At 42.5% G+C, this 22,571-nt stretch overlaps 1 protein-coding gene across 1 annotated transcript in view; it reads right to left on the bottom strand.

Moving 5' to 3' along the window:
* PDE11A (phosphodiesterase 11A) overlaps positions 1 to 21,275 on the bottom strand; it is a 326,451-nt gene extending 305,176 nt beyond the window's left edge. Inside the window, exon 1 of the mRNA XM_037044380.1 lies at positions 20,031 to 21,275. Coding sequence (XP_036900275.1) covers positions 20,031 to 20,960 — 930 coding nt within the window. The 5' untranslated portion in view covers positions 20,961 to 21,275. The remainder of the gene's footprint in view (positions 1 to 20,030) is intronic.
* Between the last annotated feature and the right edge of the window lie 1,296 nt (positions 21,276 to 22,571).

The following is a 22,571-nucleotide window of genomic DNA, read 5'->3' as shown; positions in this document are numbered from 1 at the left end:
TTCTGTCAAAGAGCCACCTTTTTTCATGAACGGGACTAATACAGCCTTGAGTATGTGAACAGAACATGAGTATAATCCTTAATATTGGCCATAGTGGTAAAGGCATAGAGTTTAGACACCAAGTCAGACAACCTGGGTTTACAATCTGGCTCTGCCACTTACAGCTGTGTAGATTTAGGCAGCTTACTAAAACTCCCAAAGTCCAGTTTCTTCATGTGTAAAATGTGAAAGCACTGGTATCTTTCTCATAGCGCTTTGTGGGAATTAAAGTGCCAGGCACATAGCATACACTCAATCAGTGTTAGTGGTTGCTATTAATTTTTCTCTGGTTTGGTTAGTCCAGTTGATATGAGTTTTTGCCTGTATTAATTGTAAAACAACTTATATTAACAGTTGATACTGTAAGGCCCATAAAATATAAGAATAGAGCTTTACTAGCAGAAGTCTTTTTCTTATGCTAGTATAGTATCAGATTTAGCTCACTTGAATAGGCATTTTTTGGAAGATTTTATTATAAACTTTACAACATAAAACAATGTTGGAGTAATTGTCTAGGAAGTGTATAGAAAGAAACATGTTGAGGAAGAGGTTGACCTCAGTGATAGAATCATCAGTGCTTCCTCTCTAGTTACTTTTTGTTTGCTTTTGGAATTTAAGAACCGGGATCAGAACTTCAGGATGACAAAATCCTAGAGTTAGAAGGTTAAGGGATATCCTAGTTGATGAAGGCTGTTGACTGCCCCATCCAAGGCAGGCAGATATGGTTTGCCTTGGGCAAAGCCGAGCTAGTCAGTCCATCTTTGCTTACCTCGTAGCTTTTCTTTATTTTCTCAGTTCTTGAACCTATGCTGGTCCCACCACCGCTCTTACCAAGTGGTCAATTTATTTCTGTTAGTGTTACCTGCTAATTAATTTGTTCACCACTGATGGGCACTCAGAGATGTTTGGAGATTCTTACAGTGGGAAAGGCCAGAAAGAATGAGAGGAATTAAGGTATAATGGTAAAGCTGTCAGCTGTGAAGTCATTAGTTTAGGGCTGAGGCCATTCATTGCCCAATATCCTTTACACACAATTCCTATATACAGGGCTATCACTCCTGTGAGCTCATTAGTGCTCTTAGATTAAATTATATGTAAGAACTTTCTTCGATATTTGACTTGGAGACAAAAAGACTCAAATCCTACAACATAATAGGTGGATATATCCTCTATGGCAGTGAATGGGAAGACCCAGAAGCTAGCCTGAACACAAATCATCACTTTCTAAAAAATATCACCCAGTGAAAATACCAAGGAATGGCTTGTCTCCAGCCCTCCCCAAAATATGTGAAGACAATGTGTTACTATGCAAATAGAGCTTATGACAAGTCCCCTAGCCTGTACTTCCAGCCCAAGGGCAGCACTGAATCCTTCCACTCACATTCTGGAGCCCCCATTGTTAACACTAAGAGTGGATCAGACACGGAGCTCATGCAACTCTAAGCAAACCTTGGTACAAAACGACTCATTTTATTACTTGAGCAGAACTGTTTTGTAAGGGTTCTGATCCTTGCTTCCACAAGTAAGATGAAATTTTAGAGGTGGAAGAGCCTTAGAATTTATTTCTGCAGCCCCCTCATGGGGCACGGGAGGGTCCTGAGCTCCACAGGGAGCAGGTCGTGTGCCCAAGTTTCCATGGATGATGGGTGCCGGCAGCTCAGATCTGTCTGTGTCTCTTTCCTGTTCAGAGGTCTTCCAGGGTTCTTCGCCTTCGGGGTGAAGGTGACTAGTATAACAAATTCCTTGAATAATCTAGCCTACCTTTCTGTCCACATGCTGTGTGGAAAATGATTAAGTGTGAATTTAGACACTTTAGGAGGCCTATTCAACCATCTAGGTAAAATGTAATGGTGATTTGTTCTGGAGTTGCATCAGGTGAGAAGGAGAAAAATGGATAGACTTGAGGTCTATTTTAAAGAGTGAATAAAAGTAACTTTCTGATAGCTTGAATATATTGAATGAATAAAGGAAAAGAATCCAAAGTGACACCTAGGTTTCTGCCTGGGCAACTGAGGGACACTGAGGGTAAGGAAGATAAAGCTTGGGCAAGATTGAAGGCAGGGCAGAGTGGTGAGAGAAAAAGTTCTCTCAACGGTTTAGGTGTGACAACCTATTTGAGAGGTGGCCCGGCATGTGTGAGAGGAGGAATGACTGGATTCCATAAGGAGAGATTTCTCTTAACCTCTGCGGCCTTTGGACCGCACCACCCCCCCACCTTGCTCTTCACTATGGAAGCAGGGTAAGTGACATCACTAAGGCTCTAGGGAGACTAACTGGGCCTACACATCCAGCCCTTAGTTTTCTGGAGTCAGGCTGCCCACAAGAAGCATACCTCTGCTGTGTTCCTCAATGCTGTAAGTTTCAAAGGGACAGGTGCCTTGTGTGGGGAGGGCCACAGCCTTGTTTGTATCTGGGAGGGTAGATCTATCTAATTCTGGAAGTACTGTATAAGCCCATAAATATAAGCCTATACTCCAGTATTTGCTTAATAAGTTACAAATGTCCTGTTTCCTATTTTGTTTTTCCTCATTTTAGTCATATCAGGGCAAAGGAGAGACGTGTTATTCATTGGGTCTTCTCGGGGCCCCAGTGTGGTGGCAGCAAGAATGTTGGAGGAATACAGAGTCCTGACTCTAACACGTAGGGCCCTGTGGCCTCAGAGGAGGGCCTAAAACGTTTGCTTCCTAATTTATAAAAGGGAGCGCACAACACCACCCCCACCTCTCACCCGATTATTATGAACATCACATGAGATAATTCTGCAGAGTGCCAGGCTCAAATTAATATTCAAATATTCAAAGCACAATTTTTAGTTCAAAAAACACTAAGGAACATAAAGATAGAATTTCTGCAGAGAACACACAAAAAATGGACAAACGAATATTACTATTGGAATAATAATTATTATAGATATTTTAGCACATGTCTCCTTAAGTAAATAGAGGTTTATCAAAGGTGATAGCCATGCAGCAAAAAAGTCATTAATGTTCATTTATTCAAGTTTTCCTATTTCAAATGTTGAAAAACTGCCCTATGCTTTAGCTTTGTACATTTATAGAAAATTGAGAACGAGAAATGCACTCCTAACAAATGGGTTCCTCTATCAGAAAAGGGAAACATTGTCTTTCACAAAGCTGGACTGATTTAAAAAACCAAATTTCCACACACAGGCCTTGCGTTCCGCTGGAAATAATGAAGCAGGCAGGCAGATGTTGAGGTTTGATGGTGCTTTCAGCCGAAAGAGGATGGCAGCTCTAGGAACAAAGCCACCAAGTTTATAAAGCTCTGTTGACTTTGTTTCAGTGGGTTGTCCCCAAAAGGCAGCAAGTCCCTTGGCTGAATTTTACACGTGACTAAGCGAATTTCAGAGCATTAACATGTTGAGGGAGAAACAATATGATAACAGAGGCGCTTAAATCCCACAAGCTTCCTGGTGGCTTCAGGTGAATGAAAACACGTCTTTTCTGTGTACAAAAACAAAACAAAACAAAAGAACCCTCCAGGGGACATTCACCATGAACTTTGGCTGATTTAGTGTTTTGTTCCTGAAGTCTGACCGGGCATGCCCCAAGGGCTCACATGCAGTCCAGCATCCTGCTGGGTCTCGGCCTCCTGCTCCCTGCCCAAGCCCTATGACCTCTACCTATTTCTACCCAGTGATGCAACAGGGTCAGGTTGATGGGGCACTGAACAGGGAGGGTGCCCACATTCTGCTGTTGCCCCCAATTCCCAGTGAGGTCATGCACATGGAAATGAGGAGGGTCAGGGGCCCCGTGGTGACTCTGAGTGGAGTAGGGCACTGGCTGTCCCCATCCAAGGATGACAGCACACTGGGTTTGTTCATTAAGCAACTGTGGGGCCTCACTCACCGTGGTCCAGGTATGGGGTTTTATCACAGAGATTATAATCTTTTGGGCTTACCCATCTGTCATGGGTCATGGTGGCTGGCATGGGAGGACTGATTTCTCTGACCTTTGCCCTTACCTACATTTTTAATTTTTCATTGGGTCCCGCAAATGCATGGCCAGGTCTGGCCCCAACCCTCAGACCTTTCAGCTATCAGGCAATAAGCTCCTTAGAAAATTTTCTCCCTTCAGAGTCCTAGTCCCCAGCCCATTCTCAACAATGGCAAATAAAACATCAAGAATCTTCACTCTCTATCTTTCGGATCTTTTTTCCAAAGCCCAGCTGATTTCTCCCGCAAATCTTGTTGTGGGGCATTAATCGTGCACATGAGCCCTAGACTGTGAAAACTAGGAGTATCTAATAGAGAAGATGGCTCATGACTTGAAGGCCCTGTGCTTTGAGCTGCATGCAGAAGCCGGATGGGACCTGGTGGGCAGGGCTAAGCTCTGTTGCCAGCCTCCCTGCAGTTAGGTATGACCACACGCCTAAGTCCTGGAGTCTAGAAAGACAATAAAACAAAAGCAGGAGATGAGGGGGGCCACCTTTAAACCCAACCCATAAAATTTCCCACTTCATTTGTCCATTTCTTTTCCCCTCACCTGCTGACTCAATTTTGATGGAGAGAGCAACATTGGAAGCCCCACACTGAAGTTGTGGAGGCCCACGAAGAAAGGAGTCCCCTGGTGGAGGAGAGCTACCCATCAGTCAGAAAGACCTGTGCTGAGCTTCAGAAGGGCGAGTGATAAACTGTTGTGTTACCACTGTGTGCCACTGAGTGTTGGAGGTGTAACTTTTAGAGCAACTACAGTTACTCTAGTTAATACAGTAGTTACAGTAGTTAATACAGTAGTTAACTGTAGTTACTCTAGTTACTCTACTTACTCTACTTACTCTAGTTAATTACTCAGTTAATACATAGATATGTGAAAAAATTTTAAATACATAAAAGAAAACACAAAAGGGAAGAGAAAAGTCAGCCCACCACTCTGAGATTAACTCCATTAATGTTTTGGCATATTACCTTCCAGCCTCTCCCCAGGCACTATTCCAAGTACTTTTTCACTAAGTCCTCATTATGTAATTTCACTTAATCCTGACAGCAGCCTTTAAAGATAGGTATTGTTTCCCCATTTGAGGACTGCAGAAACTAACAATTGGAGAAGTAAAATATGAGACAACTCTTAGGTGGTAGAACTGGCAACCAAACCCAGTCCGTCTATCTGATCCTGAACTCAGCCCCTCCCCTCTCACTTTCATTGTTAGGGAAACTGGGATGCTATTATTTTCTAAATATGTTTTTCTAAGTATTTTGTGGGCAATTTCTTCTAAGTATATATTCTACTTTATGATGTACCATAATCTATCCAACCCTCTAGTTGAATCTTTGGGTTGATAATTTTACACTATTTTAAGCAACACTGCAATGAGTATTCATATAGACAAATTTTTGCACATACCCATAAAAATTTCCTTAGGGCAATCTAGAATTGCTGCATCAGAAATTGTGAATATTCTCGAGGCAGTACATGATTATTGCCAAATTGTCCTACAATACTGGTTTCCAAGGGGAGGGAGATTTGCCCCCAGGGGACATTTGACAGTATCTAGAGACATTATTAATTGTCACAACTAGGAAAGCATCTAGTGGGTAGAGGCTAGGGATTCTGTTAAACATCCTACTATGCACAGGTCAGCATTCACCCCAACAAAGATTTATCCAGTCCAAAATGTCAGTAGTGCTAATGTTGAGACACTCTAACCTACATAATGGTCCCAAGAGTTTGTGTCACCCTTGAGATGAAATAAAAAGCCGTAAGGGTTCTTCCATTATTTAAACACAATTTACCAAGGACGTACTGTATGCAGTGGTAGGTTCTAAGTTAGCATGAGGAATAGGGTCAGATCAACAGCCAAGAGAAAAGAGGTGGTTTAGAAGTAACGTTTGACTTTATTTGCTAGAAAGAAAGCACATCTATTTCATTTTATATCTTCATATCTTTCCACATAATGTTGCATTCATTATTTCTTTTTTAATTATTGTGTATTGATTATGCTATTAGTGGTTGTCCCAGTTATTCCCCCCTTACATCTGCCTGGCTATTCTATAACTACCAATCTGTACTATTTAATTCCCTCACCTCTTCACCCATTGTCCCACAACCACTTTTATATGGCAACCATCAAAACACTCTCCATATCCATGATTCTGTCTGTTCTTGTTTGCTTAGTTTGTTTTTTAGATTCAATTATTGATAGATATGTATTTTTGCCATTTTATTATTCATCATTTTGATCTTCTTTTTCTTAAATAAGTCACTTTAATATTTCATATAATAATAGTTTGGTGATGGTGAACTCCTTTAGTTTTTTCTTGTCTGAGAAGCTCTTTATCTGCCCTTCAATTTTAAATGATAACTTTGCCAGTAGAGCAATCTTGGCTGTAGGTCCCTGCTTTTCATGACTTTGAATATTTCTTGCCAATCCCTTCTAATTTACAAAGTTTCTTTTGAGATATCAGCTGATAGTCTTTTGGGAACTCCCCTGTAGGAAACTAACTTTTTTTCTCTTGTTGCTTTTAATTCTCTTTTTATCTTTAACCTTTGCCATTTTAATTATGATGTGTCTTGGAGTGGGCCTCTTTGCATCCATATTGTTGACTCTCTGTGCTTCCTGGACTTGCATGTCTATTTCCTTCACCAAATTAAGAAAGTTTTATGTCATTATTTTTTCACATAGATTTCCAATTTTTTGGTCTTTTTTCCTCCTTCTGGCATTGCTATGATGTGAATGTTAGACCTGTTGAAGTTGCCCCATAGGCTGCTTACAGTGTCTTCATCTTTTTCTTATTCTTCTTTTCTTCTGATTGCTTGTTTTTGCTTCCTATGTTCCAAATCATTGATTTGATTCTCAGCTTCATCCACTCTACTATTATTTCCTTGTAAATTGTTCTTTATATCAATTAGTGAATCCTTTGTTTCTGACTGGATCTTTTTTATGCTGTTAAGGTCCTCACTAAATTCTTCGAGTATCCTCATAAATCATGTTTTTAATTCTGCATCTGATATATTGTTTGTCTCCATTTTATTTAGTTCTTTTTCTGGAGTTTTGATCTGTTCTTTCATTTGGGCTATATTTCTTTGTCTCCTCATTTTGGCAGGCCCCTGTGTTTGTTTCTATGTATTAGGTATTTCTGTTTTGACTCCATGTCTTGATAGTGTGGCCTAATGTAGTAGGTGTCCTGTGACATCCAGTGGCACAGCCTTCCTTTAGCACTACCCAAGCTGGGTACTAAAGGTACACCCTTTGTATGGTCTGAGTATACCCTCTTCTTGTAATTGCTATTGGCAGGTCAATGGGAGGAATTTTCCCAGGTCAATCAGTTGCAAAAACTGGCTGTGATCAATGACCACCAACTCCCACCTAGCTGTGCAGGGGGAAGGTGGTGGTACTCCAACATAGCCTGTAGCTCTGTGATTTCCTGGGTGGTGTAGGCCAAGGTCAGCACCCCACCTGTGTTTTGCCTGGGGCCACTCTGCCTGGTCTATAAAGCAATCTGAGATGGCTGCTGCTAGTGCTGTGCCTAGGACCACTTAGCAAGAGGTATGGGGACTGGGGGCTCACTGATGTCAGTTGTTGCATGTTTGAGATTTAGGAAACTTGTGAAGCATGAGCCAAGATCAGCCATTTATATGGAAAAGTCTCTGTTAACAGCATGAATGGGCAATAAGTTAGGTGGGACCAGTCTGGGAGATCTCGGGGGCAGAGCAAACAGTGTTAGCCAGATTGATGGAGTCTCAGATATGGTCCCCGCTCAGATATGGCAGTCTCACTGCTGGCTCTGTGGTTGAATCTGGATGGATGTGGCTTCTTAAATTCTGTAGTTGTCAGATTTCCATTCAACTTGGTTTCTGATGGCTCTGAGTAATAGTTGTTCTATAATTTAGTTGTAATTTTGAGGTGGTTGTTTAGGAGATGAGCCGTGTTTACCTACACCACCATCATGACTGGCAGTCTCTGTACTACATGATTTCCATATAAGTCTGCATTAAATTGTACAGGCTCCCTAAGGTTGCTACAAGAATAGATTAATATTGTTATATGACTATATATATGAATAATTGATTATGATTATTTCAAGGCTATCTTTAAATAATAAAATCGGTTATTTCTTCAACAGAAACTCAAGGTCTTAGATATAAAACATCCCTACAATGACAATGATTCCTTTTCTTCAGTTGACCTTTTTGTTCTTCAATTTCACCTAAAAGATCACCTCAATTTGGTTAATTTAAAGGTGTAAAAATGTTTTCCTGCCTTTCCTACTTTAAAGTAATAGGAGCTCCTTGAGTGCCAACTCCTTTGTGCCTATTCAGTGGGACTCACAGCAGGCATGTTAAAAAAAAGAGGGGGGACCAAATCTGAAGCTGTTCCTCTTGCTTCTTCACTTGAGAACTGGGTGGCAGAGGAGAGACAGCAGAGAGGCCTTGGCTCCCAGCTGTGCTATCAGCTTCTTCTCCAGAGATTCTGGGCTCTTCTGCCTGCTCAGCAATGCCTGGCGCATTCACTGCCTCTGGCTCCTCTCCTCCTTGCTTCTCTGCATGATCACCTCTGGACCATGATAAAAAGGAGATACTACCTTCTTTGGTTGCTCTGGGCTTTCAAAGATGGTGTTCAAAGAAGAGGAAGTGACAGAAGAACCTGACCTCAGTCTCACGTACCTAAAGGCAGATTTTAAAAAGCCAGCCTTAACAACTGTATAGCACATACACCTTCTCACTTGGTGGTCCTCAGGAGGCAAAAGGAGAATGAGACTAAGGGGGAAATGTGGGCACTCCATAAAGGGAGTGTCCTCCCTTAGTGTCCTCCCACTAAGCACTGGGGACTAGGGCTTCTTTTTTCCAGATGACCTTGTGCACAAAAGAGTGAAATCTAGACTGGTTTCCTTAGTAACCCGGGGATAATTCTTTTCACAATATCTCAGGCCTACAGTTCTTAATTCCATTACAGCTGTTATTAAAACTTTAAATACGTAATTATGCACATTAAGTTGCCAAATATCTGTAAAAACTATTAGCTCATCAAACTTGCACAGCCATTAAAATGAAAAAGGGGTATTATGTTATTTCATTAAAATGAACAAAGTAAAGGTTAAAACATTCTGATAATCTAAGTACTATAGGCATTAGTAGAAAAGGGATAATGCATAGTATTAAAATTAACACCATGCCTAAACAGAGAAACATGAAATACAAAAGCCTGTCTTTTTAGGAAATAGTCAGCACATTTAGAATAATGTGTGCCATAGATTCCACCTAGCCCAAAAAAGTATTAGAGCTTGATTACAAGCACTGAGCTTCAGTGTTCATTTGCTCTTTAATGTCAGTGCCTAGAATTTATTTAGTTTACAAGTACTGGATCCGAATATTGCCATTTAAAAAAATTTCTAGTGTTTTGAGAATAAAACTATAGTGATAGATCTGAATATTTCATAAGAGAATTTACAGCACAGAAACCCAATGGATACTTTTGATATTACATATTATACTATAAAAATAGACAGTGATGCCCTGGCTGGCGTAGCTCAGTGGATTGAATGCGGGCCTGCGAACCAGACAATCGCGGTTCGATTCCCAGTCAGGGCACATGCCTGGGTTGCAAGCCAGTTCCTTGCAGGCTAACTACCAGCAGGGGATGCACAAAAGGCAACCATACATTGATGTTTCTCTCCCTCTCTCCTTCCCCTCTAAAAATAAATAAATAAATAAAATCTTTAAAAATAGACAGTGATCAACTGGAAAGAAAGAAAGAAAGAAAGAAGGAAGGAAGGAAGGAAGGAAGGAAAGAAAGAAAGAAAGAAAGAAAGAAGTTAACACTTTCATACTTATCAAGTGCGGAATACGTAACGGCCAGTAAATCCTGACAGTCTAATGCTCAGGCAAAGCATTTGATTACCTTATATTTTAAAGTAATTATCACCTGTGTATAAAACATCATGTATGTGTGGTACTGTGTTAAAATGTACCTGAGATTTGTTTTAATCATGTATGATACAACACAGAGACATGGGAATGATTGTCATGAAGGAGGAATGTCAAAGTCACAGATCGTCAGAAACAGGAGGCACAGCACACCATTCAGGGCCATGTGGGAACAGACCAGGTCGGCCAGGAGGCAAAAGGGGAGAGGGCAGACATGGCCCAGAACCTTTATCGGGGTTCCTTCAGGAAGGAATGAGTGAAAGAGGCCAGGTTCCCTGAGTTCGTTTATGATTAGATAATTTGAATAATTTTGACAGGTCCTGGGCTGTAGAGGTGAGCCCTCATTGTCCAGCACCTTGCTCTAGGGTAACTTAGGGCAGGGGGGTTTAGTGGCTTGTGTGAGTCTGATAAAGGAGACAGTTGGAGATGGGGACCTCTGGATAGGCTGGTTTGTATGTCAAAGGCACTCTAGCAAGACAGTCATCCGCTCTCTCCACTTATTAGCTCACCCTGGGAGAGGCAGTCTCTCCAGGATCAAGGCTCCCAAGGCCAGAATATCAAGAATACAGAAAATAAGATGGCCTGGCTGGTGTAGCTCAATGGATTGAGCGTGGGCCTGTGAACCACACAATCATGGTTCGATTCCCAGTCAGGGCACATGCCTGGGTTGCAGGCCAGTTCCCAGCAGGGGACTCACAAGAGGCAACGATACATTGATATTTCTCTCCTTCCCTTCCCCTCTAAAGATAAATAAATAAAATCTTTAAAATAAGAAAATATAGTCAATACAGATACTACCACATTTTAAACCAAAGTTCTCCTTTCATGTGCAAGGTCCTCCCCAGGATCAGGCCCTATAAATAAAGCCTACTGGACTGTGCATTTTAAAATATTAACAAAGCCTTATATTTATTCCTTCATCTTTTTGAATATGCTTTTCCATGCTCTCTTTAGAATCTAATGATTAGATTTAGTGATTATATCCTTACAAAATACCATACGGGGTAGACACATTTGGACATATTATCCTTATGTTATAGCTGAAAAAACTAAGGCAGAACTGGAAATAGAATTCAAGATTCCTGTCTTCCAGTCTAGAGAATATTTTTATTACACTCTGATGTCTTTTATGGTTTCACAAAGTGATTAGTAGTTTAAAAATTTAATTCTCAAACAAGTGGGCTTAATCAGGTGGTACAGGGACAGGTTTTATAACAACAACAAAATCATCTTTTCCCCGCACATGTGTTTGGCCCAAGTCACCTCCCATAGAGTTTCTTCTGGGAAATAGCATATAGGGAATAAAAAGAATTACTTGAAGCAAATAAAATGACCAAATATCATTATGGAATTTCTGAGCTCATTGTCAACAGATTTCAACCATTATGCTCTGCAACCTGCTGGAATTCAGTGTTCAAATCAAAGAAGGAAGGGTCATCAGGGAACACGTATAAAGGACCCTTGTACAAAGCCAAAGCTGGGTAGGACTGAGGGTGGGAGGGGGGTGTGGGTGGGGCAGGGGGAAGTGATGGTGGGAAAACAGAGACAACTATACTTAAACGACAATAAAAAATTTATTTATTTATGTATTTACTTTTAAAAAACAAAGAAGGCTATTCCTACCTGACTTGGTCTCTACACTCACTTACATCCCTGGTGAGTAAGCTAATATCCCTGGCGACTCTGGACAGTCCCACTTGGCTCTCCAGATGCACTCACCACCTTTCACTGCCCCATTCTGTGACTGGAGGCTAACTCCCATGAGCCATGGCATCAGGGCCTTCTTTGCCCTCTGGGCCTCAAGCATAGCTGGGTTCCACCAATGAGTGGCATTGGCAGAAGACAGAGGGAGTGTGGAGGGTAGTGTTTCCCTCCCGCCCAGGGTCATGGGTACCAGTGGCGGAGTTTCTCTCCCCGAGCACCACAGCGCTGGGTCTCCCACAGCCATAGCTCTCAGGGTGCTGGTAGTTGCAGCCTCCTCTTCAGATGGAAGGGGGACAGTAAATGTCTCCATAACAAGAGAAGCTGTACTATTTACCCTTCAATACCTTATTATTTCATCTGAGAGGTAGGATGAGGACGAGGTGCAGCAGCCGCCCAAGTCATTGGTGATGACTCCAAGGGAGAAAAGGGAACGAGACGGCTCTCACTTGGACATGCCCCATGGACATCCAATAACTGCCCCTGGTAAAGAGTAGGGTGCAAATGCAACTGTCTCAGCAGTTGCACTTACAAGAGTGAGACCTTTGGAGGGTATGTGAAACATAAGATATATAATCAATAACTTTGAAAGAGCAACATTTCTGAAAAATACATAATTACAAGATAGGTCAACATAATAGTAAGACTTCATAAGCCTTATTATAAATATTTATAAGGTTCGTCAATATAATCTTCCACATCTCAAGAGATTTTCAAAGAAAAAATCCTCATTTCTACAAGACCTAAGGCTGTAAGGGGTGTTTTCGCTTCAGTAAGTTTTATTATGTGATGGGGTATGCAGAAGGAAACTGGAGCATGCAGCTAGCCGAAATAGTGGTTTAGCCAAAACAGTAAGCCGAAAATGCTGTATCCTATGCTTCTGCCTTGAAATTGGCAGTGGGCTGCTACTTCTTGTTACTATTCGGTCAGTGGCAGTCTGCTTTCTCTACAACATGATCTCCGTGTAGAAACAAGTATGAGAAAAAAAGGGGAGGCGGGAGGAGTCTAGCAATTAACATGAAGATTTGATCAATGCACAAAGCAATTCATATAATCACCAGTTACCTGGGTTTCACAAGCCTGTTTTTTTTAAAGCCTACAAAACAGGCTCTAATGAGTTAAAAACATGCCCAGAGGATGAATTTCCTGGTTGAGCTGTCTAGCTGTCTAGACTAGGTGGAAGTTTCTGCTTGGAGGTAGTTAAACTGACCATATAAAGAAGGTATCAGTGGTAATTAACTCCATTGCATTAAGTCCTATACCATCCACTGCAGTGAATAACAAATAAAAAATCGTATCTTGATCTTGAGTCCACAGCCATGAGGTCATTTAAATACCTCAATACTTATACTACTAACTGAAAGGAGCACATTAAAGCATTATGGAAGTTTAAAGGAGAGAGACCATGTCTAATTCGGGTGGGATGGGGCAGGGATTACCAAGAGTTTCATGCAGTGGGGCTCAAGGGGTGAAAAAATTTAAACTGGCAGAGAAAAGAGAGCAAAGGGACAGATTAAGTGTCCGTACAACAGTCAATCATCAGCACAGGCCACAGAAGGAGCGGCAGGGATGAAACCTGTGGAATACGGAGGTCTTTTTGAATCCCAGCTCCTTTACTCCCCAGCTGAGTGACTTTGGCAAATTATTCAACTTCTCCAAGCCTCAGTTCCTTCTTCTATGAAATGGGCGTGGTGGTAGCTACCGCCAGGGATTATTGATAGGATTAAAAGAGGCAATGCTTGCCAGTGAGCTGATGCCTAACTCGAGTCCAGTGCTCCTGAAATGTAGTTATTGGTAATCAATAGCCAAGCTTCAGTTTTCCATTTGACTACCAATATATTTAAATTTTTAAAATTTGACACCTTAAGGAGATATCTCAAATGTTCCTCATTTTTTCCTCCAGTTGAAAGAGATTTTGTGTACCAAATTTGCATCAACCCAATGCCATCTTCTACGGTAGAAAACAGAATTTATCATTAATGTGTGAAACCACTGTTCAGTCATCAAAAACAACCAATTAATAAGAAACTCCGGAAAATACAGAAAGCACACTTTCTATGCCAGGAAACTGCTTTACTATTTTAATCCTTAAAATAAATAAATAAATAAACAAATAAATAAATAAATTTTGCCTAAATGCCTATACATGATCAGGAGCCAAAATTTGTCCTAAAATATTAGAACTCCAACCCCTACTTTATGACTAAACTGCTTCTCTTATGATTCAAAATCTACTTTCCAAAACAAGGTGGTTGCAGAACACCACTCTCGGAATAAATATCTAAGTAGCAAACAGAGGACCTCAAAGATTTTGTTGACTTTCCCATAAAACAACTCAAAGCTATTTCGGAGCAAAGCTTCCTACGACTCTTCAACACTCTATTAAACACGAAATACTAACTTCCAAATTAAGCCAGCCTGGTAAATAAACAGGTGACCCAAATCTCAGGACCCAAAATAAACTGGTCAGATTAGTAAACATTTAGCTTATGGGTTGGGAAAACACAGAGTTCACCTGGAATTACCTCCCCACGCCTCTGTAGGAACTGCACTGCACTGTAATCTAGCCTCGTGTGCAAAGCAGCAAATGCAATTTGTCACTGTGTTTATCGTGATGGTGTGTCTGTCAGGAAGAGGGGCTGAAATAGAAACGTTTCCTGCTTCCAGCACAAAATCAATTCTGATTCTGAGGCAGTGAACATGTTTGTGGGCTTGGGGGAATTTTCCGAACACTACGTGCAAGGCTGAAATAAAATTTCATGAAGCTCCTTTATAATCCTAGTGTTGGAGTGGGATCAACAGCTGCCTCTTAAGCAAATGCCAGTAACTTAATCACAGAGCTGTAAACCCGTGTCTGTCAGCGCTGGCTCATTAGGGAATGAATCATTTTTGTCACTGATTTTCTGGCTCCATGAAATTAGTCTTTTCTGGGGCCAAACACTTTTCAATGCAGTTACTTCAATAGAACTTATTCTAAAATAAGATAAAAAATAAAATTCAGTGAAAATTAACTATTAAATATTATTTATATTGTTATTTAATGTATAGGATAGAACAACGTGTTGTTAAATACAACCTTGTGTATAATATTTCATTGTTTTCCATCTCCTCTCTCCACAGATAAGTAATCAGCCTTCTTTTATTATATCATGAGAAAGCAGAGCAAGATATGAATGAGCAAAGATAAAGACAGAGTAATCCTGGCAGAAAGGATAAAAAAACACAGAAACAGAAGGGCACTATCCTGGCACTGAAAATGGCACACAACTTAATTAGGGCAGAACTAAGGCTATGTGAAACAGCAGACACTGGGCTGGAACAAAATTCAACTTTTTCACCTAAGATCAGTACAACTCAGAGTCAAGGCCAGGCTCTTGGGCAGGTGACCAGTGAAGTTGCAGGGGGCTCCCGGCTTGAGATTTAACTCGATCCTTGAATCTGTGTTTTGAATCTGTGCTTTGGAGTCCAACGGGACAGTGGTGTGTGAGCCTGGAGCTTGAAGCCTCAGCTCACACTCAGTCTCTTCTCCCACTGCTTGCCCAGGACTGGTTCTCTGCCACTGACTCCCACTCTCTGGTGTCCCGAGCCCAACGCAGACTATCCCCTGGTCAACCCTGTCCTGTGACCAGGAGCCACAACCAGCTCACGTTGACTGGGGCAGAGGCCCACATCCCATGTCTGCCATTGCCCTCTGCTCTTGGCTGGGGTCTGGGCGGGAGTGTGGGAAGGGACAGGTGCACACCCATGCCATCAAGGGCAAGATCAAGGCTGTACTTAATTCCAACCCAGAGCTGACAGCACTGTGGTGAATTCAGCAGGCATCTCAGCAGGAGCCTCTCACCCACCCCCAATCCAGGTATTGAGAATTTCTCAGCATGGAAGTTAAAATCTCTTGGGGGTCTCACATCTATTGTGGGTTTGGGCAGCAGACCCTTAAGGAGGGAAGCTTGACTTCTTCACCTCCAGCCAGGCTCCTGCTTTATCATTTGCACTGAGTTCCACACGTTATATAGGTGGCTCTACTTAAAAATCTTTATTTACCCAGCATCTCTTCCTATTGTTGTTGACTTCATTACCCTTCTCCATACCCCCCTGGTTTAGAATCTCTGAGTTGTCACTGACTTCTCTCTGTGCCAGCCCAAGTCCACATGCAGGGCATCTCCCGTCCCCTGCTGTCCATTCCCCCATTCCTGCTTTAGTTCAGTTGTTCATCTACCAGATGGCTCTACCATACTACTCATTACAGACTCCTCATTATCCTCACAGCTTTGAGCCTCCTCTTGTTCAATCCATTCAACCACAGTGACCAAGTAACCCAAAATATCACTCTGATGGTGCTGAAATGCTTTTAAGGGACCCCCGAGGCCTACTATACATGAAACTCAAATTCTTTAGTCAGGTATTCCAGGTCCCTTCTTCTTTTGCCATCACTTTTGAATAGTACTTACTTTTGAACATTAATTCTATACTGTATGCATTTCTTTGGCCAAATTAAACTGCTCACCGTCCCCTATACATATTTTGGGCTTGTCCATCATCATACCACTGCAGAAGCCATTTTGCTATACCCTGATCATTTCCCCTGATGCCACAACCATCTCCAACAATAAAACCTAACCCCTTTCCCAGCTCAAATGGCACCTCCTCCATGAAGTCTTCTATCATGAACCCAGTCAGAAAGAGACTTCATTTTCCTCTGACACTAATGCCATTTAATTTGGGTCATTAAGTACAGCTTGGCATCAGGAGTCTGTGGATAGTGCATGCCCCCTGACTGTAAGTAGTTGCAGTGTAAGAAGCATGTCCTTTCACCTTTGCACACCCACAGGCCTCCAGTCAGAGCCTTAGGTATAATTGGCATCTGGTGTATGTTGGTTGGAAATAATGAATGAATGAATCTGCTGTGTAAACAGATCAGGTGTTCGGAAAGTCTGGCACACCTGCAACCCTTCTTCATCATCTCCCTTCTTCTTCTCAGTTCACCGAACAAAACATCCTGGCTGCTTTTCAAACCCATAGCCCATCAAACACCTGTATCATTACTTTCAACACTAACAAAAATATCATCTCACACTTTTTATTAATGTTTAAAGTGTCGTGTTCTGTATAGTTAGAATAATCTCAAAGAGAACACCTGTTACTTGAGTGCTCTTATTTTCAACCTCTTGAGGGCAATTTTTCATTACTAAATTAAAGTGGCTGTTTAATAACTTACAACTGTCAGGGGAAAAAATAAACGGCAGCCATTGGGATCCATACCATGTACCTAAAATAAATTTTTCCTCTTGCAATTCTTTATCTGTCTCCAATTTTCAAGTCTGTTTTTTAGGACTAATTAAAGAAAGTAATGAAAAATAATGACATAAACTGAGGAGCATTTTAACTTTCATTCAACTTTAGCAGTTCATTAAATTCTCTATCCTTGACTCCACAATGCCGTGCTTGTTGTCATAATCTCATAAGTGTGTTCGGTGCCTTTGCCTCACCCACATTCTGGACCTAATTCAAGAGTACCCTCAACCTAATCATCTGATGATTTGCATTTTGGAACTCCACGTGACAATTCCATCTCCTGAAGAAAAAAAAATACACTAGTTGAATCTAAGCAAGAAACACCTTTAAAATGTAGTGGTTAATAAAGAATCAAGGAGGATGGTTATATTTTTACACAGACTTCAAGCTGTTAACAATACATGATGAGAATTGTAATAACACCATGATACAAGAACATGCATTTGGGAGATTGTCAGTTTTCATTAAAAGAAATCTGTAACAGCAGAAAATGAGGGGGATACTAGAACTGGGGAACAATGCAATGTCAGTGTAAGTTTGTAAAAAGTTTATACTACGTGGGTGACTAAGAGGAACAAAGTCTAGAACTTTGGATAGGATGCGCTAGGTCAAGTGTTATCAATTTCATTTAGAGAAATCTTTAGTAGAATGTAAAGCTGACTCAAAAATACTTAATTTAAGGGGGGAGCATAGCTCAGAAAAAGACCAGGCTGGTCCAAATGTGCTAAGTTCACATCTCAGTCCCTGGAAAGGAGAAAAACAATTGAAAATGAGATGAAGGAAAGAAAGAGAATGCTAGCAAACTAGATATCATCAAAGTCGTCATTTCCTGTTACCATCTTCTGAGTAATTGTATGTGCCAGGTAATGTTTTGGAGACTTGAATGCAATATCTCATTTTATTTTCAAAACAATAATTTGTCATGTAGGTGGTATTCCCACTTTGCAGATCAGGAAACTGAGACTCAGAGATCAAGAAATTCTCCCAAGGTCACATGAGTGGTGACTGTGATGCACCATAATGAAGAAAAGAAGTAGTTCCATCAAAGAGTACCCTAAGTAACATAAAAACACACCAGGTTAAAAATACATAGTGGTAGCCAATGGGAAAAGAAAGGAGAAGCTTGCTAAGCAGATTGAAATAAATACAAGGAGTGAACTAAAATCTTAAACTCTCCACCCTGTAACAATACCCTCTCTTCCACCTCTGCCAGCCCTCCCCCCAACCCAGTCTCACGGTCACCGTCACTACCCTGGCGGGAAACGAAAGCAGTACCTCTCCTGTCCCAAGGTCAGCTTTCAAATACCCAAAGGAAACTTTGCTTCACCCTCTGTCTTCAGGGTAAGAATAGGGCCCAGAAGAAACAACAGCTGCTGAAAATCTTATTTTCTGTGCCTATGATAATACCTCTGGCCATAGTTCTAGTCACCAAGAAGACAAGTTAACTGCTGAGGAAGCCAGGAATTATGCTCTTGAAGAAAAGACAGTATATGAAACAGTATTAAATAAAAGTTAGGAGCTGAAGGAGGGGAGTAAGAAATAAAAGCTATGTAAATGGAAGAAAATCAGTTGGTGATGAATAAGAAAAGTAAAGGCAAGAAAGAGAAGAGACTGCAATTCTAGGCTGTAATGAGTATCATCTAACTAGAAAGGGACTTTTTTTTAGCCCAAGCATGCAAGAAAAATGTGGAAATACCAGGAAAGGAGAGTTTAGAATACAGAATCTTCAACATATCAATTATTAAATGCTTTTATTTTTCCCCATGGTTTTCTGGAGTTGTAAGAAAAAAAAACCCAGACACTTGTTAAAGATTATTCATGGTTAATTTACTGAAACCTATCAGTCCTTAAGAAGTGTATAGTGAATAATGCACCCAATCAATAACAAAAGGTTAACAAAAATGGTATTTTGACAGGCATCCCTTAACATTAAAGGGTTGTATAACATACTGACACCTCATAAAACCATGAAACTTGGTTTTGGTACAAGCTAATCAATTTTCTATGTAAAACTGTCAACTTTCAGATGAAATATAAAGCATTCTTTTGTGTCTTTCCCACCACGTTTGCTATTCTGATCAGCAGCAACCAGACTCTAGAAAAACATGTAGCTCTATTAAACATCTGAAAGAAGTGCTCATCTATGAATTCTTATGAACACTGAGGAAGTCTCATACAAAGTGGTGTCCAGTTTCACCGTGTTCACTGAATAGATAATGAAGGAATTAGAACCAACCGGTTCTTGGATCCAGGATCTAATATCAAGTTCAAATCAATGTGAAAATAAAAAGCTTAGTTAGAAATACCAGATGACAGCACATTGGGTTTCCTTTTCCACTTGAAACTAGCATGTTTACCCTGCTCAGTGCCTTCGGAGTTGCTAGAAAATTATTACTTTTTTGTTTCACACACTAAAATACTGCTCAGTCCTGTTAAAAGCTGATTGCATATAATGCTGTATTCCAGCCTAAAGATGAATAATCCTTCTACTTGTTCAACTTCTGTAAACTCAACAACGAAAACAATTAAAATAGGCACTAAAAAGTCACAAATAAGTCAGAGGCCCATTCTTTGCCTGACCTCCTGTCTCTTCTTCTTCTCCACTTTGGAACGCATGCAACTCTAAATGAGAGCAGGGCATGGGAAAGCAGGTGGGCACTTTATTCTCTTCCCAACCACGAATGAGAAGGAAACGCATTATGGTCCCCAAAAGACATCAAAGATGCTAACATGCCCACCTTCTTGAGACTAACACTGGAATTCTGAAGTACATGTCTTTTTCTATCACCCCACACATACACTCTAAAACCCACACGGTTATTCTTAAAGACAAAGTATCTTGACAGAGAACATGTGGTATTATGGGATGAAAAACGAAACTCTTGGGCTACATGAATTTTCCACAAGCCACTCACTGTGTTAGGACAAGATCATGACATCAAAGATGGTGTAGAAACATTCTAACTAATCTAATCTCAGAAGAAATTTAAATAGCAAGAATCATATTGTGAAGGGTCTATATTAATGTGTTCCTGGATGCCGAAGGGTAACTAAAGGCTTGGCTCCCAGGTCAGTGGGGCTCTCTCTGGAAGGGGGGCCACGGCAAAGTCCTACCTGGTAGGCATCAGGAATGTTGACCGTTTCTCCATGCTCCCCGACATAGCCAATGATGCCTTTGCCCCAGGGAACCTGCACCTCGTTTGAGTTCTCTGTGCTGCTGCAGGGCAGCAGTGGGGTCCCTGCATGCACATCAAACAATTTGGAAACCAAACTCTTCTTGCCAGCAGCCACCCTCTCCACCAGGAACAGAGAGCAACGGTCAGCATCTACCATGAGGCAGACAAAGATGAGGATCTTGTAGCTCAGGCTGGTAAGGTCAAGGTCATTGGAGATATCCTTGACCAGTTCCAGAAAGAACTGACGCTCATTATGCTTTTTGAGGTGGCACTTGTAGTCCATTGCCGTAGGGGGATATTGAGGCAGATTCACCCTGGATTCCAGCAGGGCACTGAGAATATGGGCTGTGGTGGGGGGCAGGGAGCTGGCCTTCCGGAGAAGCGCCCTTCGCCGCACACTGCTCAGGGGCTCCTGGGCCCGGGAGGTCACTTGTTCATCGTAGGTCCTGTTCACGTGGATGGCTTTGGAGCGAGCAAAACTCTTCCTCAGCTCTTTCTGAGAAGCTCTCCGCTGCGGGCTCCCATCGCCCCGGCTGCCACTGGCCCAGCTGGGACTCAGAGGAGCCCCACCAGAGTCCCCGCTACCGGGAGTGGGCTGGCTCTTGCCAGAGTCAGTGTGTCCGGTGCTACCATCAACGCTGCTGCTGCTGCTGCTGCTGCTGCCTCCTCTACCACTGCCGTGAGCCACGCTGCCGGTGCCGGCCAGGGCAGGCCTTGGGCCTACAGCCCCCTGACCCTCACCGTGCCTCTGCAGCCACTTCTGCACCAACTCCTGCTTCCCCTTCCGCATCAAGTAATCTTCAAACAACTCTGGGTGCCTGTCAAGGAAAGTTTCCACCTCCCCGAAGTCCAGGGGGGAAGCTGTCATGGTCCCAGACACAGTTTTCACTGCCTCTCCACACCTGGACCAAATGTTTACCTTTCTCAGCCCTCTAGCTGGTCCTGCACATGTCTACCCCACCAGTACTCCCAGCTCCGTGTGGAGATTCTGCAGAGAAGTGGATTCCTAAGGGGCTGGGAGGCGCCCCTTCCTTCGGGCTCAGAGAGTGGCTGGCAGGAATCCCAAGCCCTCCTGCTCCGCACAGGTGCCCCCACGGAGCTGCCGCCACCGCGGCCACAGGTTCTTCCTAGAAACCCGGAGCTATCGCAGCTCTTGCTCTGGCTGCTGTCGCCGCCGCTGTAACCGGAGGAGTGGACCTCGGTGAAAGGGAGGTAGGGCAGGACACGCCCCTGAGTGAGGCTCGGAGCCCGGAGGGAGGAGAGAAGTGGGAGGGGGGAGACGCGGGCACCCGACCAGCCAAAGTCCACCGCGCAGGATGCCAGGCTGTTCCCGGAACAGTCTCTGGTCCGAAAGGATCCGCGCCTGGGAACACGGCCGACTCCCGACTGGAATTGGGTGAGAAACGCACCTTGTTTCTCCCCCCTCCTTCCTTCCTTACCTCCGCAGCCCTTCCTATTCCCAGCCCTTTAACCCTCCAGCGTTTCCAGGAGGCCCCACGGGGTCCAATGGAAGTCCCCAGTACAAGAAAATGTCGCTGTTTCGCAGGAATAGACCCAGAAGCTGACTCGAGGAACCGAGGATGCTCGGAGACAAGCAGGGTTATTTTTCTGGGAAGTGACTGTGGATTGTTGGTTCCTAGGGTTCCTGGGACTGCCAGCTAACACTGCCCAACTGCTTGTGTTCAGTAGATATTAATGGAACTGGACTTACCCGAAATTAATAAATGAAGTTCCCCTATCTGAGCAATTCATTACTTTAACCAAATTCAAGGACCTGGGATTGGAGCGGGGAGGATAGTGCTTGAGTTAGGGACCCAACCTAACAGGGGCACATAGCAAAGTGGACTTGAGGTTCTCAGGGGCTTCCTTCCAAGCCAGTGCTGCATACGGAGTGACTTCTCTTCTTTTCGAGAACGATTGCCATCTCCTTTCTCCAAGTTTAGGACACCAGCCCTTCTTTTACTCTCAGTGTCCTAGGGCTTGCGGATAAGATTTCTCCTCTGGGGGAGCCTTGTCTTTCTCCTGCTCTAGGGATGCTCCGCATTGGACTAGTCTCACCTAGTTAGGCTGAGAATAACTTCCGGTTTCCTTCCGGCCCTTTCCAAACCTAATGGTTAGCCCAAGTGATTTGCAAGTTAAGAGGAGCAGGGGGATAACACTTTCTTGAAGCCCAAGGGTCTCCTGTTTTGTGAGAAACAAAAGCAGCTGGAGAATGATCTGGTTTCCTGGAATAGCAGAAGGATCTGGAAGTGCTCTTGATGGATGCCACAATGCGGGTAACAGAAAGGGGCTGCAGAGCAGGAGGATAGCAACTTTTACAGGCTTCCACATGGCAGGCACCCAGAGGAGCCTTGCGCAGTGAATAAAGCTGACTCCTGGGAGATGTGCTCAGATAAGGTGTACTGAACATTCCATGTGTTGATCACTTTAAATTAACATATTAATTAACATATTTGATCCTCACAACAGACTTCTGAGG

The sequence above is a fragment of the Sturnira hondurensis genome, unplaced genomic scaffold, assembly GCF_014824575.4.
Source record: "Sturnira hondurensis isolate 20B ecotype Veracruz unplaced genomic scaffold, ASM1482457v3 Scaffold0004136, whole genome shotgun sequence".
Taxonomy (NCBI): Eukaryota; Metazoa; Chordata; class Mammalia; order Chiroptera; family Phyllostomidae; genus Sturnira; species Sturnira hondurensis.
The sequence above is the reverse complement of the archived record's forward strand: the minus strand, read 5'-3'. Positions and strand labels throughout refer to the sequence as shown.